Source organism: Cyprinus carpio, chromosome B25 (assembly GCF_018340385.1).
Source record: "Cyprinus carpio isolate SPL01 chromosome B25, ASM1834038v1, whole genome shotgun sequence".
In the NCBI taxonomy this organism is placed as follows: Eukaryota; Metazoa; Chordata; class Actinopteri; order Cypriniformes; family Cyprinidae; genus Cyprinus; species Cyprinus carpio.
The window spans coordinates 2,849,795-2,873,153 of record NC_056621.1 but is presented as its reverse complement, the minus strand read 5'-3'; the positions used below and the strand labels follow the sequence as shown (position 1 = coordinate 2,873,153).

Genomic DNA, 23,359 nt, shown 5'->3' with positions numbered 1-23,359 from the left:
GTGCCGTCTGGCCTGGATGAACGAAATATACGCCAAACTTTGTGTAGATTTGCTCCATGACGCCCTTCCTGTCCTGAGATTTACTGTAATAAAGACACAGATGACCTCATGTTTCAGACTGACTTCACTTCTGTGTGATGTGGCCGTTAGATGTTATTTTAGCACATCTGATTCATTTTGAGGTTTGGGTGAGTTCGTTTGAGGCAGGTTTAATTGCAGCAGTTTTTGGCTGTGAACATTATGAGCTGAATCACACCCACAAAGACTATATTTAAAAGTTTATTGTGGCCTGACGTCTGCTAATCCATATTCCAGATTATTTTATTTTCATGGCTTTTTTTTCTTCACATTAGCACTCCAGTTTCTTAATCACTTCTTGTTTTGGCAAATGCAAAAAATATATATATATATATATTTTTTTTAAATAAACAAGACAACAACACTAAGATATTTACATGTTTCCATTACATCTTTTTCATTATATCTTGAATTTACCTGTTTTTGCCTACTTTGAAAACAATCTCCTATTAAAGATATATTAATGTTTTAAATAACTTATGCAGTGTTTTTTTCATGCAATTAAAGATTTTAAGTTCATACTTAAAACAAGTGATAAAATATCATATTTAAGATATGTTCTTTGAAAGTCATAATGTTTTATGCAGTGCTGACGTACTGCAATCATAGATTTTTAAACGATTTTAAATAGCTTATATTTAAAAATGGGGGAAAAAATAACATACAGTATAATTAAAACATAATAAATCATCATATTAGAATGATTTCTAAAGATCACGTGACACTGAAGACTGGAGAAATGATGCTGAAAATTCAGCTGCGCATCACAGAAATAAATTATATTTTAGAGTATTTTATAACAGAAAACCATTATCTCAAACTGCAATAATATTTCACAAGATTACTGTTTTTACTGTATTTTTGATCAAATAAATGCAACCTTGATGAGCAGAAGAGATTTCTTTAAAAAAACAAAACAAAAAAAAAAACACACAAAATATCCAAACAATGAAAAGTAAGACCATTATAAAAGCATCATTCCACGAAATTGGTGTCTTTTCCACTAAATATCCATGAAATGAAGACACCTTAAAATGACAAGAAATTGTATTGTGCCATCTCAGGCTATGTAATTTATTATTTTATGACTATTTTCCTACCTCATGTTTAGGTATTTTTGTCAACCCTCTTACCGACACAAGTGTTACTAGTAGATAGTTTCATTAAAATTATGGAATAGATTTCACATATATGAGCACCATTTTAGTCCCTCTTTTCACTGGGATTGTTTCAAATTTTGGATTTTTATTTTTTATATTTGCCATTCAGATGACCAAGAACATCCTAATTTTGGAGGGTGACCACGTCATTTAAAAATACATATATATTTAAAAGAGAGATGTTAAAAAGGGGCTTTGTCTAATATATATATATATATATATATATATATATATATATATATATTATATATATATATATATATATACAGTTAATGTTACAATGGAAAAACCTGGAAGGCTGTATCAAATATAATTTTTACAATTTTTATGAAATTAATGAGAGTAACAGGATTGACGTCATAGTCACAGGACTGACCAGAGTAACAGGGATGACAGGACACACATTCTTAAGCACACTGCACATATTTGTTTAAATAATACTGTACAGTTTTACAATTTTTAGTTGCATTATATTGTTTTGCACTTATTTAGCATAGTTGTATGACAATAGCAAACAGTGCATTTTTCAGTTTAAGTCAGTTCATTGTTGATTTAGCACATTACATTTCTAAGAGATCTAATGTTTTAAGAGTATTGTAATTAGATAATGTGTCCATCTGTTTGTCTGTGTTCCCTCACAGAACTTCAAATATACTGATCTGGTTCAATTATTAGGCAAGCAAGATGAGTTATGGGAAAAGATGAGTTTTATTGAGACTGACGATCCTATCCTCGTCATTTACAACAACAGTAATAGTAACAATACTAATAATACTAACTAAAATGTAACTCATGCTCATATGCCACTGAATGATATAGGCATTAATTTACACCCAGGGTGACCTTTAAACATGTTTGCATTTTACACAGACAATCATTAAACTTAATAATGTCATCCCTGTTACCCACATATCAAAACCTGTAACCCTGAACAGTAACAGGCCTGACAGTAACAGGTTTGACCATTTCAAACTAATTTGCTAATTTCTAGCTAATAGTTCACAAAGCACATGTTGTACACTTTGAAAGGATTTTAATTGTAGATATTGATTATATTAAATGTAATAAATAATTGTTTAAATTTACATTTTAAAAACGGAAACAGTATTGACACTGCATGATGTCCCCCGTCAGTCAAGCCTCATAAATCATCAAAAATAGAAGATTATAGAAGTGAGAGAGAAACACGTGTTGTGTTTTAAGTGAGAGATGATGTAAACTCCCAGAAGTGATGTCACCTGAATGAACATTATTTTACCAGGGTTTTTAGATGAGGGTAACAGGGCTGACGTGAAAACATTTTATAGAAAAAATGTATACTTGTGCCAAAAACATTGCTTAACAATGAGACTATATTTAGAACAATATGCAAATGTGATTTTATGTCATTTTTGCCTTCATTTAGCAAATTAAAAGTCCTGCTGAAAAAAAAAAAATCATAGTGAGGGACAAGCCAAAAACCTTACCAGCATAAATGCTATTTAAATTATTTAAAATAATATTTAATTGACTTTTTTTTTATTAAATGTTGATTGAAAGAATGCATAATATTATTATGTTTTAAAATTGCAAATTTATTAATTGTTTGATTATTTCTTAGAGACGTGAAAGGCACCGATTTTGTGGAATGACCCAAAAACAAAAATTAATGAACTAAAAAACACAATAAAAACCTTGAATTTGGATATAAATTTGTGTCTGTTCCTCAGATTAAGCCAAATCAGATGACTTCAGGAGATTCCTGAATACATTTATGGTGTCTTTATGTGCTTTCAGGATTCCACAGAAGAAACTCATGCAGCTTTGAAATGACACAAGGCTGAGTAAATGATGACTGAACTTCAGTTTTTCTGTGAACTGGAAGTTCATTCCTCTGAGACTTACAGCAAAGACCTTGTCTGCAGTTAATCAGCTCGAGCTTTGTTATTCTAGTGTATCAAACATCTCGTCACGTCTGGAGTCTCTTAAGCGCACTGAGTCACCGCATGAAGTTGAACGGCTAATCAGCAGCATCTTTGGTGCGGTCGGTGTTTTATATCCCCCTCACCAGCTTCCAGGATATTCATCTGTTTACTTTGGCCTCCCACATTTGACAAACAACACCACAAACTAATCATTGCATTGTTTTGGTTCAAAGGTTTTAGCTTGAAGCAAGACACTGCTTTTGCATGCACCGCTCACTTTTAAGGGCATTTTTGCACTTTTATCTACTTGTGTCTGTAGATTTTAATCACAATACATATCTTTAAAAGTTGTTTTCTCAGCATTTACATCACATACATCAATATTTACAATATTTACATTTTATTACTAAAACATAATGAAAACGTATTTATTTTTTTCTGGCTGATGACAGTATTTTCTGATTTATTGAGTGATAAAAATAGATATCCAAAATCCTCTAAGTAAAAACATTTAACTCTTATGTGTTAACCAAATCAATCAAGAATTTTAAACCTTGTTCATTCAGTGTTCAGATTCATATTCTGGAAATATAAGCAAATTAGTGTATATTTAATTATGCATCACTAGCATTTTTAAACTTAACATCTCAGAAAAATTGTAAAAACTTGTAAAGTGCAAGTATTATAAGTTTGCTTAAAATTAGTATTTTTTACCCTGCTCACCTGTGGTGTCTTGCCTTTATGCATGAAGTGTAATTAAGTGTATAGATTCAAAACCCCCCAAAATATGTGTTTTAAGCCTTGACGCCACAAGAGAATAAACCTAAAGCCACAATTTAGATTTCTTAAGGTTTTTAAAGAGTGCATGGAGTGGAAATCACCATGTTATTGAAGTCCGTTATGCTCTGGCAGCAACGTGTGTAGTGTTTTCCGACAGATGTGAAGTCCAGAGTGCCGCAGGACTTCATTTTCCACAGCTGCACATCTGGAGAGAGAGGTAGAGCAGCTTTAAGAGCAGAAAGTATGTGAGAAACTACGAGAGAAGCCAGTCAGGTACCTGCTCCAAACTGGTTTTCCTCCTCCTCGAGGCAGCTGTCAGCTCCTCCTCCTCAGATGTAGTTCTGCTGCGGTTCAGGACTCGATCAGACCCGACTGTCTGCTCTTGCTGTGAGGACCTGATACACACACACGGACCCATTCATGTATGAACATATGGAGTACACTTGCATCTTTCTGCTGTGCGTCGCCGCTCTGATGCCAGGTGAGTGTGTGTGAGTGTGGGTAAAGGGGGTGTGTGAGCTTACACAAGCTTGTTTATCAGTGTGCTTAGACAGACTTTGAGGACAAAACAGACTGATTAAATAATAATAATTAAATAAGTCTGATTAAAATCTCATTATAAGTAAATGATTTTTGCTTTAGGGTTCCTTAGTTGTCATCCGGTAAGAAGAGAGAGGTGTAAAATGAATGTGAACATGCTCAGATTATTTCATGAGAAATATATAAGCTTATATTGAGATCTTGGTGCAGTTTGAGATATTCTTGAGATTCTTGAGGAGACAGATGTGAGATCACTGGTATTTTTCCCAGGAGAAATCTGTGGATATTTAGACAAAAAAGTCTTGATTTGCTCTTTATTTTAATCTTACTACTGTCCAGAATACTATTTTGGAATATTCAATAGGTTATTTTTATTTCAAAAAAATCTATGCTTTATAAGTTCTGAAATATGCTGCCTTTTATTTATATTTATACTTTAGTGTTTTTTTTTATTTTATTTTTTTTTTTTGCAAAAGTTGCGTGTGGTTTGGGGCTTATCACATGAGTTGATATTAAGTTCAATAAAGTGAATCCCAAATAACAGGGAACATTCTGGCAAGGTTCTCCCAAATTTATGAACAAACATTCTTCCATAAACAGAACGTTTGTTCAGAGTTAACTGGTTTTTAATAATGTTTTCAAAACTTTAGCACAAAAACATTATTTATACAATGTTCATGTAAGGTCTTCTTTTTAAATGCTACTTTTTGTTTCAGAAATTTTCAAAGAACATTCAAAAGTAACACCAAATTGTTGTAACATGATGAAATGGAACCTTAATGCTTGCATAATCAAGCAAAAACGTTCCAAAATTAAATGGAACGTTAACAAAACGTTCTTAGAACACATTTTTGGTAGCGGCTCTCATCAGGTTGATAACGAAGGAACTGTGTGACCTTATCCAGATGGACTTTTACGAGCAGGATCTAGTTCCTGGATCAAACACACAATCTGGATCCACTTACACACTCGCTCATCTAATGGACCTACACAGGAGGGCACATGTCATACATGGGTTCGATTACAATAAATGTATGCAGAGAAGATAAATTCTGCCGAACTGAATCCTGCCATAAGGGATTTTTAATGAGCTGAGAAGTGGCCACCTCAAGTCTTAGCTCATAAATACAGATCGATCCGATCTAGACCTGCCAGAACTTCAGCTAGATGGATTTCCAAGAGCAGTGGCTCCCAAAAGTTTCCAAGACATTATTCATAATCTGTAAAAATAAATTGATCATATTAGGCTACATAGCCTGTTTGCAAATGGTAACAATTAAGTGAAACCTTTTGTAGCTACATGCCCTAATTTGCTTAATCAGCAAACATAGCGAGTCAAAAAGAATAAAACGGTCACTGTGTCCTGAAAAAGGAGGCATTCAGTAATGCATGGTTTGGATTTGCAGTAACATTAGTAGAGCAACATGCATCTTTCTTTTAGCGATGTGTTTGCGTGTGGCGTCCAGCAGAGGGCAGATTTATTACATTGTTTACATGCATCTCTGAGTACACAAGCTCTTAAAATACTGTCATTTAAAAAACAATAGACGACTCAATGTGGAAAAAAGTATGTCTGAGGCGAGATATTTTTAAGGAATGCTTTGGAAAAAGGACCCAACTCTTGCTCTCCACCCATTAAGGGGAAGTCGTGGCCTAATGGTTAGAGAGTTTGACTCCTAACCCTAAGGTTGTGGGTTCGAGTCTCGGGCAGGCAATACCACGACTGACGTGCCCTTGAGCAAGGCACTGAACCCCCAACTGTTCCCCGGGCGCCGCAGCATAAATGATACCCACTGCTCCGGGTGTGTGTTCACTGTTGTGTGTGCACTTTGGATGGGTTAAATGCAGAGCATGAATTCTGAGTATGGGTCACCATACTTGGCTGCATGTCACGTCACTTTCACTTAATAACAAGTGGTATAATCCTTAGTTTAAAAAAAAAAAAAAAAAAAACACATGTGAAAGGAGCATATTTATTAACATCACTGTGATGCATTAAATTTAAATGCTTACAGAGATGTTTCTCTTCGTTTTCGTGGCCACGGTGATGAGCGATCTGATTGGCTGATGACACCGGAAGTGTCTAGTCTTGTTGAGTAATGAGGAGAAAATAACATCCATCTGACAGATTTTAACCTACTTTCAGCTTAATCAAAGCCACAGTTTGTTTTTTTCCTCAGACAGAGTTTTTTCCCCCAATATTTACTTCTGAGATACTGACTTAATTATGCCCTCTTATGTGCTTGGATGCCACAGTCATGAGTCTTTCCTTGAGGAGAGGTTTGCTGTTACTTTATTAAGAGATTAGACTTGCGATTTTCACCTGCTGGATCATAAAACAGGTGAAAAAACACTAGAAAATTACATTTAAAGAGGGACCTGGGTCATATCTAGAGTCTTGGATGAGTCAGAAGAGCCACCTGTTCAATCACTCAAATTAAAGAGCACTTTCCCAGAAACCTTCGGTGAAGACTTTACCATGCTGGAATCTTACACAGTCACTGGCCATGTGAGTGTAATGTCTGGTTCATTTCTGGCCTGAAGTGTTGGTCGTGGATTCATTTCTCATCCAAGCCAGAGCCGGTCTGAAAGAGCTGAGATAAATCCACATCCCTGTAGCATGGATACAAAAAAAAAAAAAAACTCTAATTAAACTGGTTTTAGCAGGCCTGCCAGTCTAGTCATGCTGGTTTGCTAAAAACTTTAAATTGGTTCAGTAGCCCTTTTCCCAAAGCTGCAGCATTTTAAAGCTTCATAAGTGCAGAGGAATCTACTGGTATACTTTCAGTATATTTTATTAACTATTTAAACATATTGAGAAAATTATTCAATGATTTTAAACTGGAATATTGTGTGTGTGTGTGTGTGTTTGTGTGTGTGTGTGTGTGTGTGTGTGATTGTTTTTTAACATAACAGAAAAAGCATTGATTAAAAATTGGTTCAGTGTACTGTAATGTATTTTACCCAATATACAGAATATGTGTATTTTAAAACAGTAAGGTTGCTCAACCAACCAGCTTTATCCAGAAAGAATAATGAATGATCTGAGAAGTACTGGGGCTTCTGTTTGAATTAAAACACATGTGGATCACACATGAGAACTGACTCTAATGCCTCCAGATCTTCTCAAGAATCAGGACTATTGTAAACTGGCTGTAATTTAGCCACAGATCTTGGCTGACTTCACAACCGCTTCACCACATATTCTCCAAGAAAGGAGTCTGGGTTCAATGCAGCCAGTGTTGTTTCTGTTCACTTATATAAATATTAGATGAAAAACTTAAAAAAATAAAATAAAAAAATGAGAAATGTTGCCCTAACTGAACTAATTTAAACTGTTGTCGTGTAGATGTAAAGACTACTGAAATAACCCTGAATACAACTTAAAGGGATAGTTCACACAAAAATCATTTACTCACCCTCACTGAATGATCTGCTGTCCTTGACGTCACACAATAGTCGCTAGTTTGCGATTATGTGTGTTCACATGGTGCCAATCTCATTTTCCTGTGGCTCTAGAATTATTAGATCACATGACATTTAGAACTCAGGTGATTGGTTCAAAAACATCAGTCTAGAACTGAGACTAGCAAAACACCAGCAAAAATGTTCAGCATGTTCTTGGCACTTCCATGCTGAAATGAGCGGAAATGTCAACGGATAGCCAACTCGAACTACAAATAGCAAAATTTTTAGTGGCCTAGATCAGTTGTCTAAAATGATGCTTTGGAGTTCAAAAACCATTTTTGTCTGGAAGAATTCATTCAAGCGTTAAAAAAAGAGCTTCATGTCAAAAACCTTCAAAGTGCATGATCCCATAGTCGTGATTTTACTTTTTTTTTTAAGCAAATCTGATGGATAAGTGAATATTATTTTCTGCGGTAGCACATTACTCCACAAAAACTACCGTTATATCTTGTATTGAGGCCAGAACATTCCTGTCTATAAGACAAAACGACGCTCTCCAAAACCCATTCCACAATCAATGAGACTGTGAATGTGAGAAACATATTTTCATTTTTTGTTGGCTTCACAACAGGCCACTGCGTCTTTTTAAGTGTGATGACTTTTCATCCTGGGCTTCTTTCTTTGTGGACTTTTCACCCTGCTGAGAAAAAGAGAAGAATATGGAGGAGATGTGACTGACCCTTTTTCCTTTTTATTTTTTTCCTGTCAAGGGAAACGTTTCCCCAGGAAATTAAACTCGAAAGGCGATGTGACATCACTTCTATGATACCATATTCTCCCTTCCCATCCAAGTGACCTTTCCTGATGAACATTTAAATGAAATCCAGAGGCTGTGAATGTCCGTCCAGAAGCTGAAGGAAGTGAATAGACCATCACAGGACGCAGAATTATCTTTGATATGTGCTGCCAACGGCGTTTAGCTTCAGTTTTTCCCTCCTGCTCTTTCATGTGGTCTCACTGACTGTTTTTCATCGTTGTGCACTATGCGAGATAAATCGTGCCTCCTTTAAAACAGCACAAGAATAGAATAAGCGTTCCTTAGACATATTGTAACATTTAGACCTTTTATCAGTGCCTCTTAATGTGAGTGCTGCAGTTTCACAGTATTTATGCCAAAAACCATTTGCTAAGACAAGCATCACTGTTCCAAGTGCTGACATTAGAAGGCAAGATCAGCTTTCTTTCATTCTGTTGAACTTTAAGAGTTAAAGGTTTTTATGGGGATTTTGGATATATCTATTTTATTACTCCATATTTCAGAAAATACTGTCAACAGACAGAAAAAAAAATGTTTACCATGTTTTTAGAAGTCAAATGTTAAATATATACCATAAGAATGATATAAAAACTACATAATATAGGTTTCTAAAAATTTCGGCCACCACTGTAGATAGGAAGTTAAAAAAAAGTTAAGTTTGGTGTATGTAAGTACTGCTGAAATGAAAAGGTCTGATTAAAATTGACACAAGTAAATAAACACAAATACATACACAAGTAAATAAAGTCCAATAAAATAAACACTTAAAAGTGTATTTTGGATGTTTTCTTTCCACTAGCTTGAAAGAAGCCAATTTACATTAAAAAAGTCAAAACTGATGCATGAAAAAAACAATGGTTTTGCATATAAGTGTGTAACAGTCTACAGATGGTAAAGTATTTACCATGACTTTAATCCATTTACTGCCAACTGAATTAAATTGAAAAGCTGTTTGGGTTTATTTCAGGGCGGCGGACCTGCTTTAATATTGACACCAGACATGCAAAAATCATCAAGGGTTCGAAGGAGGCTCAGTTTGGATACACGGTTCAACAACACGAGGCAGACGGGCAGAAATGGTAAGACTGCATCTTCAGAAACTGATCTGTAAAGATCATCTAGAGTGAAAACCAGCTCTGCATGCAAACCCGATGGCAACCTTGATTTTATATTCCCAGTTTGAGTTTCATAGGCCTGAGAAAACATTCCCAAATGAACATTTTACAGCTCTGATGTTGCTCTTTCATACCTCATGAGATGTAATGGAGATTGCAGCCATGTTTCTCTGAAGAATCAACATCGTGTTTCTTCTAAAATGTGTGAAGAATTAAAAAAAAGACACAAATGAGTCATTCGTTGTCACACAGTATGAGTGCAGAACTATAAAATGAATGTAGAGCTGCTGAGAATATTAGATGAGAAATGTTTGAGTTCATATTGAGATCTCTGACTTTTATATCTTGGCACATCTAAGGATCACAGTTGGACTTTTTGCTTAAGGAGAACTTCTTGATTTGCTCTCTCTCATGGCTGCCTAGAAGAAACAATCGAGACATTATAGAGAAAGGCAGAAGTTTAGCTCCTTGCATAGTTTCATCCATCATTTTTTCCCGATGAAATACTGTTGTGAAATGCAGTCTTGCTCATGGTTCTGCTGTCTGCTGGCAAACACACAGTCTCAGAATCGGTCTTGACTCTCTCCACGCAGGAAGATGTATCGCTCCCTCTGAAGTAAATCAAACTGCGGTTCTCCCAACGCGGCGTACTTCAGTTGCATCTGCACAAATACATGGGAAATTAAATAAGCAATACACAAAACCATTCACAACTAATAACATATGTTCATAGTAGAAAGTGAGTCATAACTGTGGAAATTTGGTCTTACAATTTCAGTGTTATGGATTATAATTCATAGAAAGTCAAGAATGTTTACAGATGTGTTAGTGGTGGTGCATGCTGCTCATCCTATAATGCAAACAAAGTGAAGTTAGTCAAAAACAAACCATATTTTCAAAACATTAAAAATATGATCCGCTGCAAAAAGGAAACCAGTAAGAAACACTGTGTTAATATTTACTTTTTTTTCTGTTTATGTAAATAGAACTTTTTTATTTAAAATGTTTATTCTAGCCCACAAAAGTGTGTCATTTAAAATTGTATTGCATTAATTCTCCAGTATTTCCAACCCATTTATTATTGGTCAGGCAAACAGACAAGTCCCGCCCCAAAATCACATGATTGACGAATCAATTGAGCTGACGGATCAATATTTTGATAGCAACGCAATGTTTCAGTTTTTCGCTCTTTATGAAGCCTGACTGAGTATGTGGCTCTATGAAAAACTGCATATACTAATATGCATAAAATTAAATCAGATTTAGGTAGACCACAATGTTAAACATACATTTTAGGGCCAGGTGCATGTTTAATTGCTGCCATGCAGAATGTGACATCATAAGCAAGTAATGGCATTACTGTAACCCAGCCAGTCTTTACCGTAACGTATGTTAAAGCTAATCAATTAGTCCTAAACATTACATGCTCACAGTTTACAGCCTTTAAAACACAGGGTATTGTTTTTGACTCGTAAAAGCCCAGGTACACAAAAGAATACACATCGTTATCCAAACTCCCACAGCACTGAAACCACAGAATCCGGACGTCAGCTTCCTGTTGTTTAATCCTGAGGTTTGTCATCACTGATGGAGAACTCGTGGTCCCCCAGCACTGAGAAACCTGGGGGCCTTTGATGTGCACAGGTAAATAAGTGGAAAGTATTTGCCCTTGTCTCGACCCGTCTGCGAGCGCGAGCTCTGGAAAGTATGTGTTTTGTGGCTTGTAATTCCCAAACCCCTTCCTGTGCATCCCATCGCAAGACAAACCGTGTGGCGCGCGCTTCCCTCTGGAATGCGATTTACTGCGCAGAACCGAGAGGAATGCTGTTTTTCCATTTCTGTAGAATGTTACTTAAAATCAAAGGAATGTTTTGCTTCATGCACTAATGCATAAAATATTTTAGCTCTTAAAAACACATGCATCTTAAATGATTGTTAATTTTGCACACTATTCAAAAAATGACCCCCTGTTGTTTTGCAGTGCATCCTGTTTACATGCAAGAGTGACTCAATGTTTTGTTAAATTCTCTTTTACACAAATGAATAGTTCACCCAAAAATTAACATTTGCTGAGAATGCACTCACCCTCAGTTCAGCCACGATATAGATGAGTTAGTTTCTTCATCAGATTTGGAGAAATGTAGCAGTACATCACTTGCTCACCAGTGGATGTGAATGGGTGCCGTCAGAATGAAAGTCCAAACAGCTGATAAAAACATCACAATAATTAGTAAATGTCTTGAGAAGGAAAAACCTGTGTGTTTATTTTCCTGACCCCATTGGCATTCTTTTTCTTCTTATTATTTTATAAACATACTATATAAAACAAAACTTAATATATTAAGTAATTATTTCTTTTGAAGAATATAAATCTCAGCTGAAGAATGTTTAAATATTTGTTCTGGAAAACAAGACAATTTTTTTTTTTTTTTTAAGAGTCTCCTGTTTCATATATAAATACCTCACATTATGGTCATAAAATGGGCTGACATTAATGGTAAACACTAAAAAGTACTAGTTGTAGATCGTGTTTCAGTGATACATTTCCTCAACATAACTCATGAGCTTAAATGATGAATTTGTAGTATACTTTGATATTGGTATCCACATGTCAACATGTTCCGATATGCAAGATTAAGAACAACATCAGTCTATGTTTCAGCAGGGTTTCTAGATAATGTCATCACTCAGCAGATGCTTTTATCAGAAGTGACACACAGAAGTATTATTACAGCTCCCGAAAGAACGAGAAGTGGCTTTGCACCCAATTCCAATTAGTTTTTCAAATCCAATATTTAGGGCTGACCGTCTGCACCGTCACTGTGCAAGTGCTGAAATTGGATCCCGTTGTTCAGACGGCGAAGTCAATATCCAGGATATTACAACTAATACTAATCTGATTGTACTGTTTAGACTGAAATGCATTTCTAAAATTCCAATTTTAATCAGATTTCAGACAACATACAAATACGGTTTGGATTGGGTTTGTAAGAACTATGGATTTTGCACAGTTTCTGCGGTTCAGACAACAAAGAACTAAACAGATTTGAGTGGGACACGGGAAAATTCACTTAAAATGAATTGAACATGCTTGTTAGCCTTCATTTGCATATGATGTCTGCATTGTTTTAGCGCACAAAATTTCATAGATCAGGCAGTGTTGCAAATCTGAACAACTCAAAACTGTTTGATTCCCAGTAAATGCAATGTGATTTGCTTTGGATAAAATGCATGCATCTAAATGCAAACAGTGCACACTTTTGTGAACAATGTGCATACTATAATGAGACTCATTTGCATTGCAAGTTCATGTGTTTTGTGCTAGAAAAAAAGAGAATGATTTCCTTTAAGTGCATATGCCACAATGTAAGTAGATACCAGTGTAGCATACCTAGAAAAGTTACTGAAATACTGTCCTTAAAACTGATTTGTGAGTTTATCAGTCAACTCTTGATTGTGTTTGAACCTATGGCTTTCAGTTATCAGTCCTAATGTTTACTTAAAATATTTGAAAAATGATTGTTGTATCTGATTGTATTAGTCTATATAGAGTGATAGTCAATGAGCAAATGCGGGAAGCAGATGAACACAAAATTTAGTGCACTGAAAGTTGAGTGAATACAAGCCTTTACACTGTTTCTCCACCGTTTTGCAATCATATAGTTTACTGCTAACCCAAAATATCATTATAGGATAAAACGTACTCTTTCATAGCAGTGTGGAAAACCCAACCTAATAAAATGCATATGACTGATGGATTCACAGAGTTGTGCTAGCTTCTATGTAAAAATGTAAAAATGTAAAATGGAAGGCAAAATAACAGCATACAGGTTTGGATCCTTTAGGTTGTTTAGGACTGTTCGAATGGTCTGTCATCCTTTAAGATGTAGAGCTCCAATTTATTCTGAAAGCCCTGGTATGTTGTATTAGCATCGGATGGCTTGGAAAAACGACTGGGTTTAACTTGACGTTCCTCAAATAACTTTGCCTCAGGATAGACTAAACCTTCACTACGGGTGCCAAAGAGTAGCAGTGCATTCCAATAATGACTGACGTTCAGAAAGTGGTGCATTGTGGGAACTAAGAGTGCTAAACAAATGCAATCCGTCATGTGACTTAAAGCATAATGGTACGCTGGGAAAAAAAAGGGTAATTTTCACTCAGAATTTGCTATTAAATTTCACAAACAATTACAAAGAAATGGCAAGAAACCCACTAAATTGATTTGGAACTGTGAAAAAGTGAAATAGTATTTTCTTGTAAAATCTACTCCAATAATCTGTTTTATTTTGAAAACTCATCTTTACAGTGCACTTTATACAGCATTGTACTGAAAAAAAAAGGCACATTCGTTTTCCAAGGGATACAGCAAATTAATGAGCCTGAATAAACGACTAGCATAAGATGGTTTGCTGGACTTAGCAGAGTTAGTTGGTTTCTCAGCCTGGTGAAGCTGGTTTTCAGATGGTTTAGTGTCCAAAACTTATCTAAAACCATCAAACTAGACCATATTGATTAGCTGAAACCACTCCGGTGGTCACTTAAAACCAGCAAACCACATTATTATACCTGATTTATGCTGTTTTATGAAGTAACAACAATATGACAAGTTTGCAAATTGACTGATGGCTATGTTTCTGTCATACAAAACACACTGGTGGCCAGATAAAACCAACAAACCACCTTTATTAGATTTAGTTGTTTTTAAGCTCGCTTAGCTGGTTTAAGTGCACAAAACCTCTATAAAACCATCAAACTAGACTAGTGAAAACCACCCTGGTGTCCAGTTAAAACACAAAACCACTTTATACTGGTTTATGCTGTGTTTTCTTACTGACAATATCACAAGAGCACATACTGACTGACAGCAAAAATTGTAGGTAAAACCATCTAACTACACCATCCTGACTACTGAAAACCACTTTGTAGGCCAGTTAAGACCAACATACCACCTTAGACTAGTTTATGCTGTTTTTTTTTACATATTGACAATATGAGAGGAGCACAAATTGACATTTCTGTGATTCAAAACACACGGCTGTAGGTCGCAGTGGTGGTGGAGGAATGTAAACATTGCCATAGATGGATTTCACAGGCCAAACTCTGGGATGTGGTTTGTTGTCGCAGCTCTAAACGTCTTGATCTCAACGTGAACAGCATTACAGAGGTTGCTGTTGGTTTCTGGTATTGGCTCCGTCTCAGATGTACCTCAGAAGCTGGAAAAATCTGCTTAGCAGTTCCCTGCTGCTGGGCTAGTGTGGCGTTTTCCTCCTATCAGGGAGAGAATGACTTCGACTGGAGCTCTGGAACGCGGCTGGAATGTTGAACTTGTGATCCCATTTGTGTTTCTCATGAAATGGCTGTTTGGAGTCCTCTGCTACTGTTCACCAATTTATCCCCAATGTTTTTCTTAAATAAAAACAACAAATCTGTAATAGTGCATTAGAAAAACCAAATATGCCAAACTAGATTTTTTGATTGCATCAAATTATCAATCATCAATTAACCCTGATCAAATAATACATGTTGTATATTTGAGGATGAATATTCTTGTATTTCAGGCTCCTGGTCGGAGCTCCCTTTGAGAGCAGCGGTGAACACCAGACAGGTGACGTCTACAGATGTCCACTAGACCGCAAACCGGCCACAAACTGCACGCGACTGCATTTAGGTATCATATCACCCGTCTGACACCTCAATATTAACTCTTCCCTTGCCAGCATTAAAAAAAAAAAAAAAAAAAAAGTTGCCAGCCACTGCCAGCATTTATAATCATTTTCACAAAAAAAATCAGAATATTTCCCCTCAGAATATTTTTTACGAATATTTGAACATGCAATACTACTGTATATGTCAAAGCAAAGAACAGAGCCTCTGCTTTCAAACTACTTTATTCTAGCTTCATGCAGTCTATTATATATATATATATATATACCTGAATGTACATAAGTTTCATAAAGAACAAGAACATTTTGAACAAAAAGCTAATAAAATAATGTTTTGTCAAAGAGTCCACCCAGTGCTTTTTTTTAATCTACTAAAATCTTTACTCCTTTCTCAAATCGAGCCGATCTCAGATGCCTGTCAGTGTGATGTCACAAAAGCAGGCCCCTCCCATGATAGTTTGATTGACAGTAACGTTTCAGCACAGAAAGAGAGCGACTCGGAAGAGAGGTCAGCAGAGCTCATTAACATTTAAAGGAAAATGCTACAAAACGGCTTGCTCTGAAAAGAAAGACAGAGTAAAAAAGGTGTTTTTTACACTACCATTGAGAAATTTTAACCAAACTATGTTACAGACTTTTCATTAAGACCCTGAAGAATCATATCAACTTGTTGAAAATGGGCATCTGATGACCCTTTTAAAGAGCACCTATTATGCCCCTTTTTACAAGATATAATAATATACAATGATAACAATACAATAATATTGGTCTTGGGTGTCCCCAGAATGTGTCTGTGAAGTTTCAGCCCAAAATACCCCACAGATAATTTATTATAATATCTGGAAAATGTCATTTTTGAGGCATGTCTAAAAAAGAGCTCTTTTTGTGTGTATCACTTTAAATGCAAATTAGCTGCATATTCCGGCCCCGTCTCCAAAAGAGGCATCACATATACGTCTATCTGTTTGCATACTGTACCTACTGCAATAAACAGCAGGTAGAAGCAACATAACAGAGCGAGAGAACCGGCGGAAACCATAGCAATGCAGGGCTGTCAATCAGCCGCCGTGGCCCCGCCCTGTACAATGTGATGTCATATTGCTTAAAGCACCAAAACAAGAGACCAAGTGAGACGGATTTGGTTTAATGGGGATAAGGAATGGGTGGATTTTTATTTATTTATTGTTGGATGATTGTGTACACACACTGCCAACAGATATTTATGTACAAACACCATGTAAAAGTGGATTTTGTATAACAGGTGCCCTTTAATGTTTGATGATCACATTATTTGAGCACATACACATCTGCTTACATACGCATTTACTTGTTTCTGTTTCTACTTCCCTGAGCTTTGATCCAGAGATTCAGTACTCTTTCAGAAGATGTGTAATAGCAGCTCCTATCAGTGAAAACACAGAAAGCTGAAAAATTATCTGTCAATGGAAGGGAAAGACTTAAAGGGGTCATCAGTTGCCCATTTTCCACAAGTTGATATGATTTTTTAGGGTTTAATAAAAAGTCTATAACATACTTTGGTTAAAACAACACCCTTTTTACCCTGTCAAAATCAACTCTGCACACAGCAACCCGTTTTAGTGCATGTTGCTTTAAATGCTAATGAGCTCTGCTGGCCCCGCCCCTCTCTTCCGTGGGGTGACAAGCAGTTCTCATGAGACTGCTTACTTTAGCTGCATTTAGCCACAGAACTTGCTAATTAGCACATTATTAGAAAAGACGATTTGCAAAGATTCATAAAAGAACCTTACACTCACTTCATCTGTAGGTGAAGCTGGATCATGAATGATTTGCGTGAACATTAACACATTTAGGTAGATCAAGAGGTGCATTCCCTTCAAAAACAAACGTAATCCACTGCGTCTTCAGTGGCTCTGATGTCAGGAGTAAATGATGACTGCTATGTTCATTATTACATCAAACAACAAAACACCTCAATCTCTTAGGAGCCATTCTTGTCTACATCTGCTCTGGCGGTGAAACAATGGCGGACTGTTCACAGTTCGCTCAGGGCGGGTCTAAGGTAAAACACTAGTGTCAATCAACAATCGTGGGAGGTGCCAGGGTCTGTGTGACGTCACACAGCCAAGAATCTGAGAACGACTTGATTTGAGAAGTGCAAACACTGCCAACACACATTTCAGTTCAAACAACATGTAAAAGTGAATTCTACATCCAATGACCCCTTAAGCTTAAAAAAGGTGTAATGTAACAAAACATTTTGTAATTCTTCTTTCAATTTTTTCTTGCCGTTTGGCTGTTTTTAGAAAAGGTATCCCTGAACAACGTGTTTGAACGCAAAGAGAAAATGAGGTTGGGAATGACTCTCGCATCCAACCCAAAAGACAACAGCTTTGTGGTAATATGCTTAATGGCAAAAAAAAAAAAATCATAATTTTTCATTAAAGTGCGGAAGTAAAATGGCTCCAGAATGCGTTTCATGCTGACTGTGTTTTAGGCGTGTGGGCCGCTGTGGTCATATGAGTGTGGAAGTTCCTACTACAGCACAGGCATCTGTTCAAGAGTCAACAGCAGCTTCGACTTCACACACAGCATCGCTCCAGCCTTTCAAAGTAAAGCCAAACTCTTCACTGATCCACATTCTTCTCATTAAGGATCGCAGATCACATGCATATTGACAGCAGCAGTTTCTCCACAGGATGCGAGACCTACATGGACATAGTGATTGTGTTAGATGGATCCAACTCCATCTACCCCTGGTATGAAGTTCAAGATTTTCTGATTAATGTGCTACAGAAGTTTTACGTCGGTCCGGGACAGATCCAGGTGCGTCTGAATTATGACCTGGAAAATCAGTTTTGGACTGTTCTGACTTTGATTTATGCATCGTTTGGATTGTACAACAGCACTTCCCACTGTACTCCTGAGGCTCAGGAACTCGTCAAACAGTGCAAACTAATCTGATCATTCTTTCCGAATTATTAACAGAATATTAATTAAAACCACTCAGAACACCCTGCCTACCATGTTGCATTGCAGAAATACCTTGATATATTTTAAATGTTTTCTAGCGATTTTATTTTTTGGTTTGATGCATTCCAGTTATTTAGTTGAACAACATCATTTCACAAGAATATGACATGTAAAAGCATACAGTAGTTATCTCACCAGGTGTTGTGTCCTGTTGTCCAGGTTGGGGTGGTCCAGTACGGTGAGAGAGTGGTGAACGAATTTCGGCTGGATGATTTCCGTACGGTTGAGGAGGTTGTAGCAGCAGCTAAGAATATTGACCAGCGAGGCGGCGAGGAAACACGCACGGCTCTCGCGATCAGTGTGGCTCGGTACAGTGGCGTGTTTGTCTGCTATTCACTAACTTTCACTAAATGTGCATCATTATTAACAATGGAATATATGGAAGCTTATTTACAGCATGGAATAAAAAAGTATATATAAAAAAAAGATAATTGTGACTTTATCTCATAATTGTTTTCCACCGGAATTGCAAGTTCATATCTCACAATTGCATGATATAAACTCTCAACTGCTAATTTACATCTAGACTAAACCTCAGTTTACAGTACATTTCACAATTCTGACTTTTTCTAGCTACATAATTAAAAAAAATAAAAAGGAATGGTACCTGTGACTTTTTATCTCACAATTCTGACATTTTTTTAGAATTCTGACTTTACAACATGCAATTCTGTTTTTCCCCTAAAAAGTTTTGGACACCTGACCTGAGCACATTCTGATAACTTAATTCACATTTACCATTAAAACCCATTACAAACGAGGCATTTGCTGCATCCATTGGGGACATAATTACTGATTGTAATGACTTATACTGTATTTTTATGCGTTGTATTGCGTTGCGTATTGCACCGCGTAAACATAAAACCATTTGTCTACATTTGTGATCGGAGAAACAACAAACACTACTCTACACTGCTCAAAACTCATGTTTGAATCATCAGTGGCAAATCCTTTAAATATGAAAATATACTTACAGGTTGTGAGTCAGAACAGCCGGCACTGTAGGCTACTCTCCCAGGATCAGGAAACAGTCTTCTGTTAAATGCGTTGCACACACACGAATATTTGGGTTGAACTGTTCTGGAACAGTGTTGTAAATACAACTTAATCAATGATTTCTAGTTTAGTCCTCTTTTGGAAGGCCAAACAAAGTAGTTTCACTTTGAAACGAAACACACAGATCTCCACGACATGGTGGCAGCAACAATACTACAGCGAGAATCAAAGTCACGCCTTCTTTCTTTGCATGAACATTTGGGCGATGTTATGCAAATCTTCCCACACAGTGACATAGACATGTGGGGGCGTGTTTAAATGAGGCATTTTAGGAGTGCGTGGACGTGTCTTAACTTTAAAAAAAAAATATCTCTTTGGGTTTGAGAGTCTTTGTAACTTCAGGGATCTTATCCATACACAAACAGCTTGTAACACTCCAAAGAGAAAGGAAAACTTGAAATCGCATCATGTGACCCCTTTAATTCTGAGACATGAACTCACAATTGTAAAAAGAAAGTCATAATTGTGAGATAAAACGTTTGTTGCCTTTTTTATGTTTGTATTCTGGTGGAAATAAGCTTTCATTCAACTCACTAACTTGTTAACAACAATTAATGAAATATATTTTCTTTCTTTGTATTTTTATATCAATACTGTACGAGATTATCCTATTTAAATCAATGTGAAAAATGAGATAGGTCAAAAGTAATCTAAAAGTAGTTTTTTATATTACCTAAAATGCATAATGTAATGGATTACGTTACTAACTTCAATTTTGTTTCGCTTTTGGAATCAGTAACGGATTACAATTTGTAAGTAATCTACCCAGCACATGTAATTATGTGTGTATTTATAACAGAACACAAGCATTCAAACACGGAGGTCGCCCAGACGCCAAGAAAGTCATGATTGTCATTACTGATGGAGAATCTCACGACAGCCCAAACCTACGGAAAGTCGTGGAGGAAAGTGAGAAGGATAATATCACCTTGTATGGTATCGCGGTGAGTAAATGCCTCTTTCCAGTAGAATCCTCCAGATGTGTTGTTCAGGTTTACTCTTCTCCGTCGCTCATGTGACTCAGATAGTTGAACAGGTGAGCATAGTTCAGATATTCCAGTTCCGTTCCAGGTTCTTGGCTACTATAATCGGCGAGGGATCAATCCTGAAGCTTTTCTGAGGGAAATCAAGTTCATCGCCACCGATCCCGAGGAGCACTTCTTCAGCGTCACTGATGAGTCTGCCCTCAAGGATATCGTCGATGCTCTGGGAGAGAAGATCTTCAGCTTGGAGGGTAGAGCTCAATGAATACACATAATCATAATCTCATATTTAAACCATATCCCACACAGCAACATGCAATTAGCACATTAGCATCACTGCAGTGATGTTTGCACTGTTACCACCACAGTCTAGTTTTCTTAGTGTTTTTTTGACTTTTCTGCAGGCACCAACCAGAACGGTACGGCCTTTGGTCTGCAGATGTCTCAAGCTGGATTCTCCTCACATATCGTAGAGGTGAGTGCGTCTTCATCCGTTCCAAACAGAAGAAATATAAATATTGACAACAGCGCTAATGTGCGGAGAATTATATTACGTCCCCAGCGAGGTGCATGAAATGCTGTTATTTTGCTCTTTGCCCTCTGTGATTGAGTTTGAAGCTCTTCCATTAGCCTGGAGCAGAAACTAGAGAATCAGTCAAAATAAAGAGTCACTAGAATGATTCGTTTACCCCTCATTGCCCATGGGAAAACAAACCTGAGGCACGTCCTTTTAGGGCCCGACAGAAGCATGAAACGCCACTCTTTCAATTAAAATAAGGCTTGTTTATGTTTGAAGCCGCTCCACATGCTGTGAGCGGCATGAAAACAGTTTAGACCGTCTTCTGAGGGAAGATTATTTTCCACCCTTTCCCTCTCAGTTTGAGTAATCCTGTGCAGGAGAGAGGGGTTTGAAGGTCTGGGGCTCCTTTTGTGTTCGATGAAGGACAACTTACCCAAAGAAAAATAAAAAAAATATTCATAACTTTCACTGCTGGATTCCAGGAACCGCTCTTGACAGTGGCAATTCGAGATGGGAGATAACGTCTCGGAAAGTTTTTTTCTTTTTTTCATTCTTGACTTCTCCCAGCGAACGAGGTCCAGAGAACACATATGGTTTTGTTGAATTAGGCTCCTCGAGCGAGGAACCCTCACACAAACACTCTCACACACGTGCCCTTGTGTTTTATGTGCACACTTATACATGTGACTGTATTTGTCAAGGCCTTATTTGCTTGTGGCTGCAAATGTTTTTAAAGGAATGACTTTGTTTTTTGTTTTTGTTTTTTTATAAGGAAAAGAGTTCGGCATCCATCAAGACTGCACTAAATAAATCCTAATCAGATGGAAATAAGATGCTTGGAAGTTGGTTTATTAGCTTGGGCCGCTGACATAGACATGGCATACTAGATTTCACCCGGCCTAGAAAAACTCTGTTCCATAGCCTTGCTGTCATGTGTCTACATTGGTGAAATAGATGAAACTGAATAGAATCAAAAACGAAAATGAAATAAATTCTCATAAGTGACTGATTTGGATCACTCAAAAGACCTAGTGTGTCATGCAAATAGTAATTGCAATTGATTCCAATAGAGTTTGACATTAGCACACAATGAGGGACTTCAGCAAGTATTGCTACTCCAAGTGGTCTCAGAAATTATTAGTTATTGGTGCTCAAAATGCTGAAATGGATCCATGTTTGAGCTCATGTTGATGACAATAAAACATAGTCACTACATTAATTATCCTCTTTATACATCTGCAAAATATTAAAGAGCAAAGACAGAGTCACAATAACATTACATTTTAAATGGTAAAATTTTACCTAACTATATTTAACTATTGAAACTGTTGCCAATTTGTTAAGACATTAAGACAAATTCAAAATTATTTTATTTCTGAATTTGCATCGTTGCACCATTTCTAGAAGGTTGCTAGGTGTTCTGGGTGGTTGCTAGTGTTTTCCTCAATAATCCACACAATTTGAGGCATTATTTATTTATCTCTTTAGCACAAAAGTTACTTACTGAAGTTTAATACTCTGGATTAAGGGTTTGTTCAGGGGTTTGCCTTTGCAAGCACCACTAATAAAAAGCGAATGGAACAACACACAGAGTGTATTGGAGAGAGTTTATTGTGCAAATGTGCCATGGAACTCTGTCAAAGTGTCCACGTCGACATTGCATGAAGAAAACTGGCAGTGAACGCAGCGAGTTTTAGGCCTTCAGTCAGACTCACAGATGACTGCTGCTCTCACTCGCGGAGACTTTTCTGTCTGCTTAATCACAAAGGGTGGACTAGATCCCTGACATGACCACCGTTTTTATGGAAAATATCTCTCCTTTGCATTAAACTGCAAATTGACTGAGTCTTCCTCTTGGAGAATATAGTTTGTGTAGTATATTATTAGTGTTGTTTGCTAAGCCAATTGTCACTACAAAGCTGTTCAGTTTATAGTCCAAACAGCAGGAGCGAACTGGCATTTTCAAGATTTTAGAATAGTGGTTAGAATAGCGGTTTTCTGTGGTTAATATTACTTCCTAAGACTTTCATGGTTTGCTACATGCTTGAAAACTCAGACAACTGTTGTAGGCTGATATAAAACAGACATTTGAAGAATGATGCATGTTGGAAAATTAAACTATTAAATTACAAAAAAAAAAAAAACCTGTGAAAAAAATCTACTAAAACGGGAAAAAAAATTGACACTTTTGACTTGGGACAGTAAGCCATCTCATAGCAACACCCTAAAAATTACTCCAAGAAGTCACCCAAAACACTAAGTAACAGTATAGAAATATGTTAAACCCCCCTCAGGACACCTTAGAAACTGCATAGCAACT

General features: G+C 36.7%; 1 protein-coding gene across 1 annotated transcript in view; it reads left to right on the top strand.

Annotated features, from left to right (window-relative positions):
* The first annotated feature begins 4,178 nt into the window (after positions 1-4,178).
* itga11b (integrin, alpha 11b) overlaps positions 4,179-23,359 on the top strand; it is a 43,080-nt gene continuing 23,899 nt past the window's right edge. Inside the window, exons 1-10 of the mRNA XM_042753113.1 lie at positions 4,179-4,403; positions 9,655-9,766; positions 15,364-15,473; positions 17,754-17,845; positions 17,945-18,059; positions 18,146-18,273; positions 18,640-18,788; positions 20,336-20,480; positions 20,608-20,770; positions 20,924-20,994. Of these exons, the coding sequence (XP_042609047.1) occupies positions 4,343-4,403; positions 9,655-9,766; positions 15,364-15,473; positions 17,754-17,845; positions 17,945-18,059; positions 18,146-18,273; positions 18,640-18,788; positions 20,336-20,480; positions 20,608-20,770; positions 20,924-20,994 (1,146 nt within the window). The 5' untranslated portion in view covers positions 4,179-4,342. The remainder of the gene's footprint in view (positions 4,404-9,654; positions 9,767-15,363; positions 15,474-17,753; positions 17,846-17,944; positions 18,060-18,145; positions 18,274-18,639; positions 18,789-20,335; positions 20,481-20,607; positions 20,771-20,923; positions 20,995-23,359) is intronic.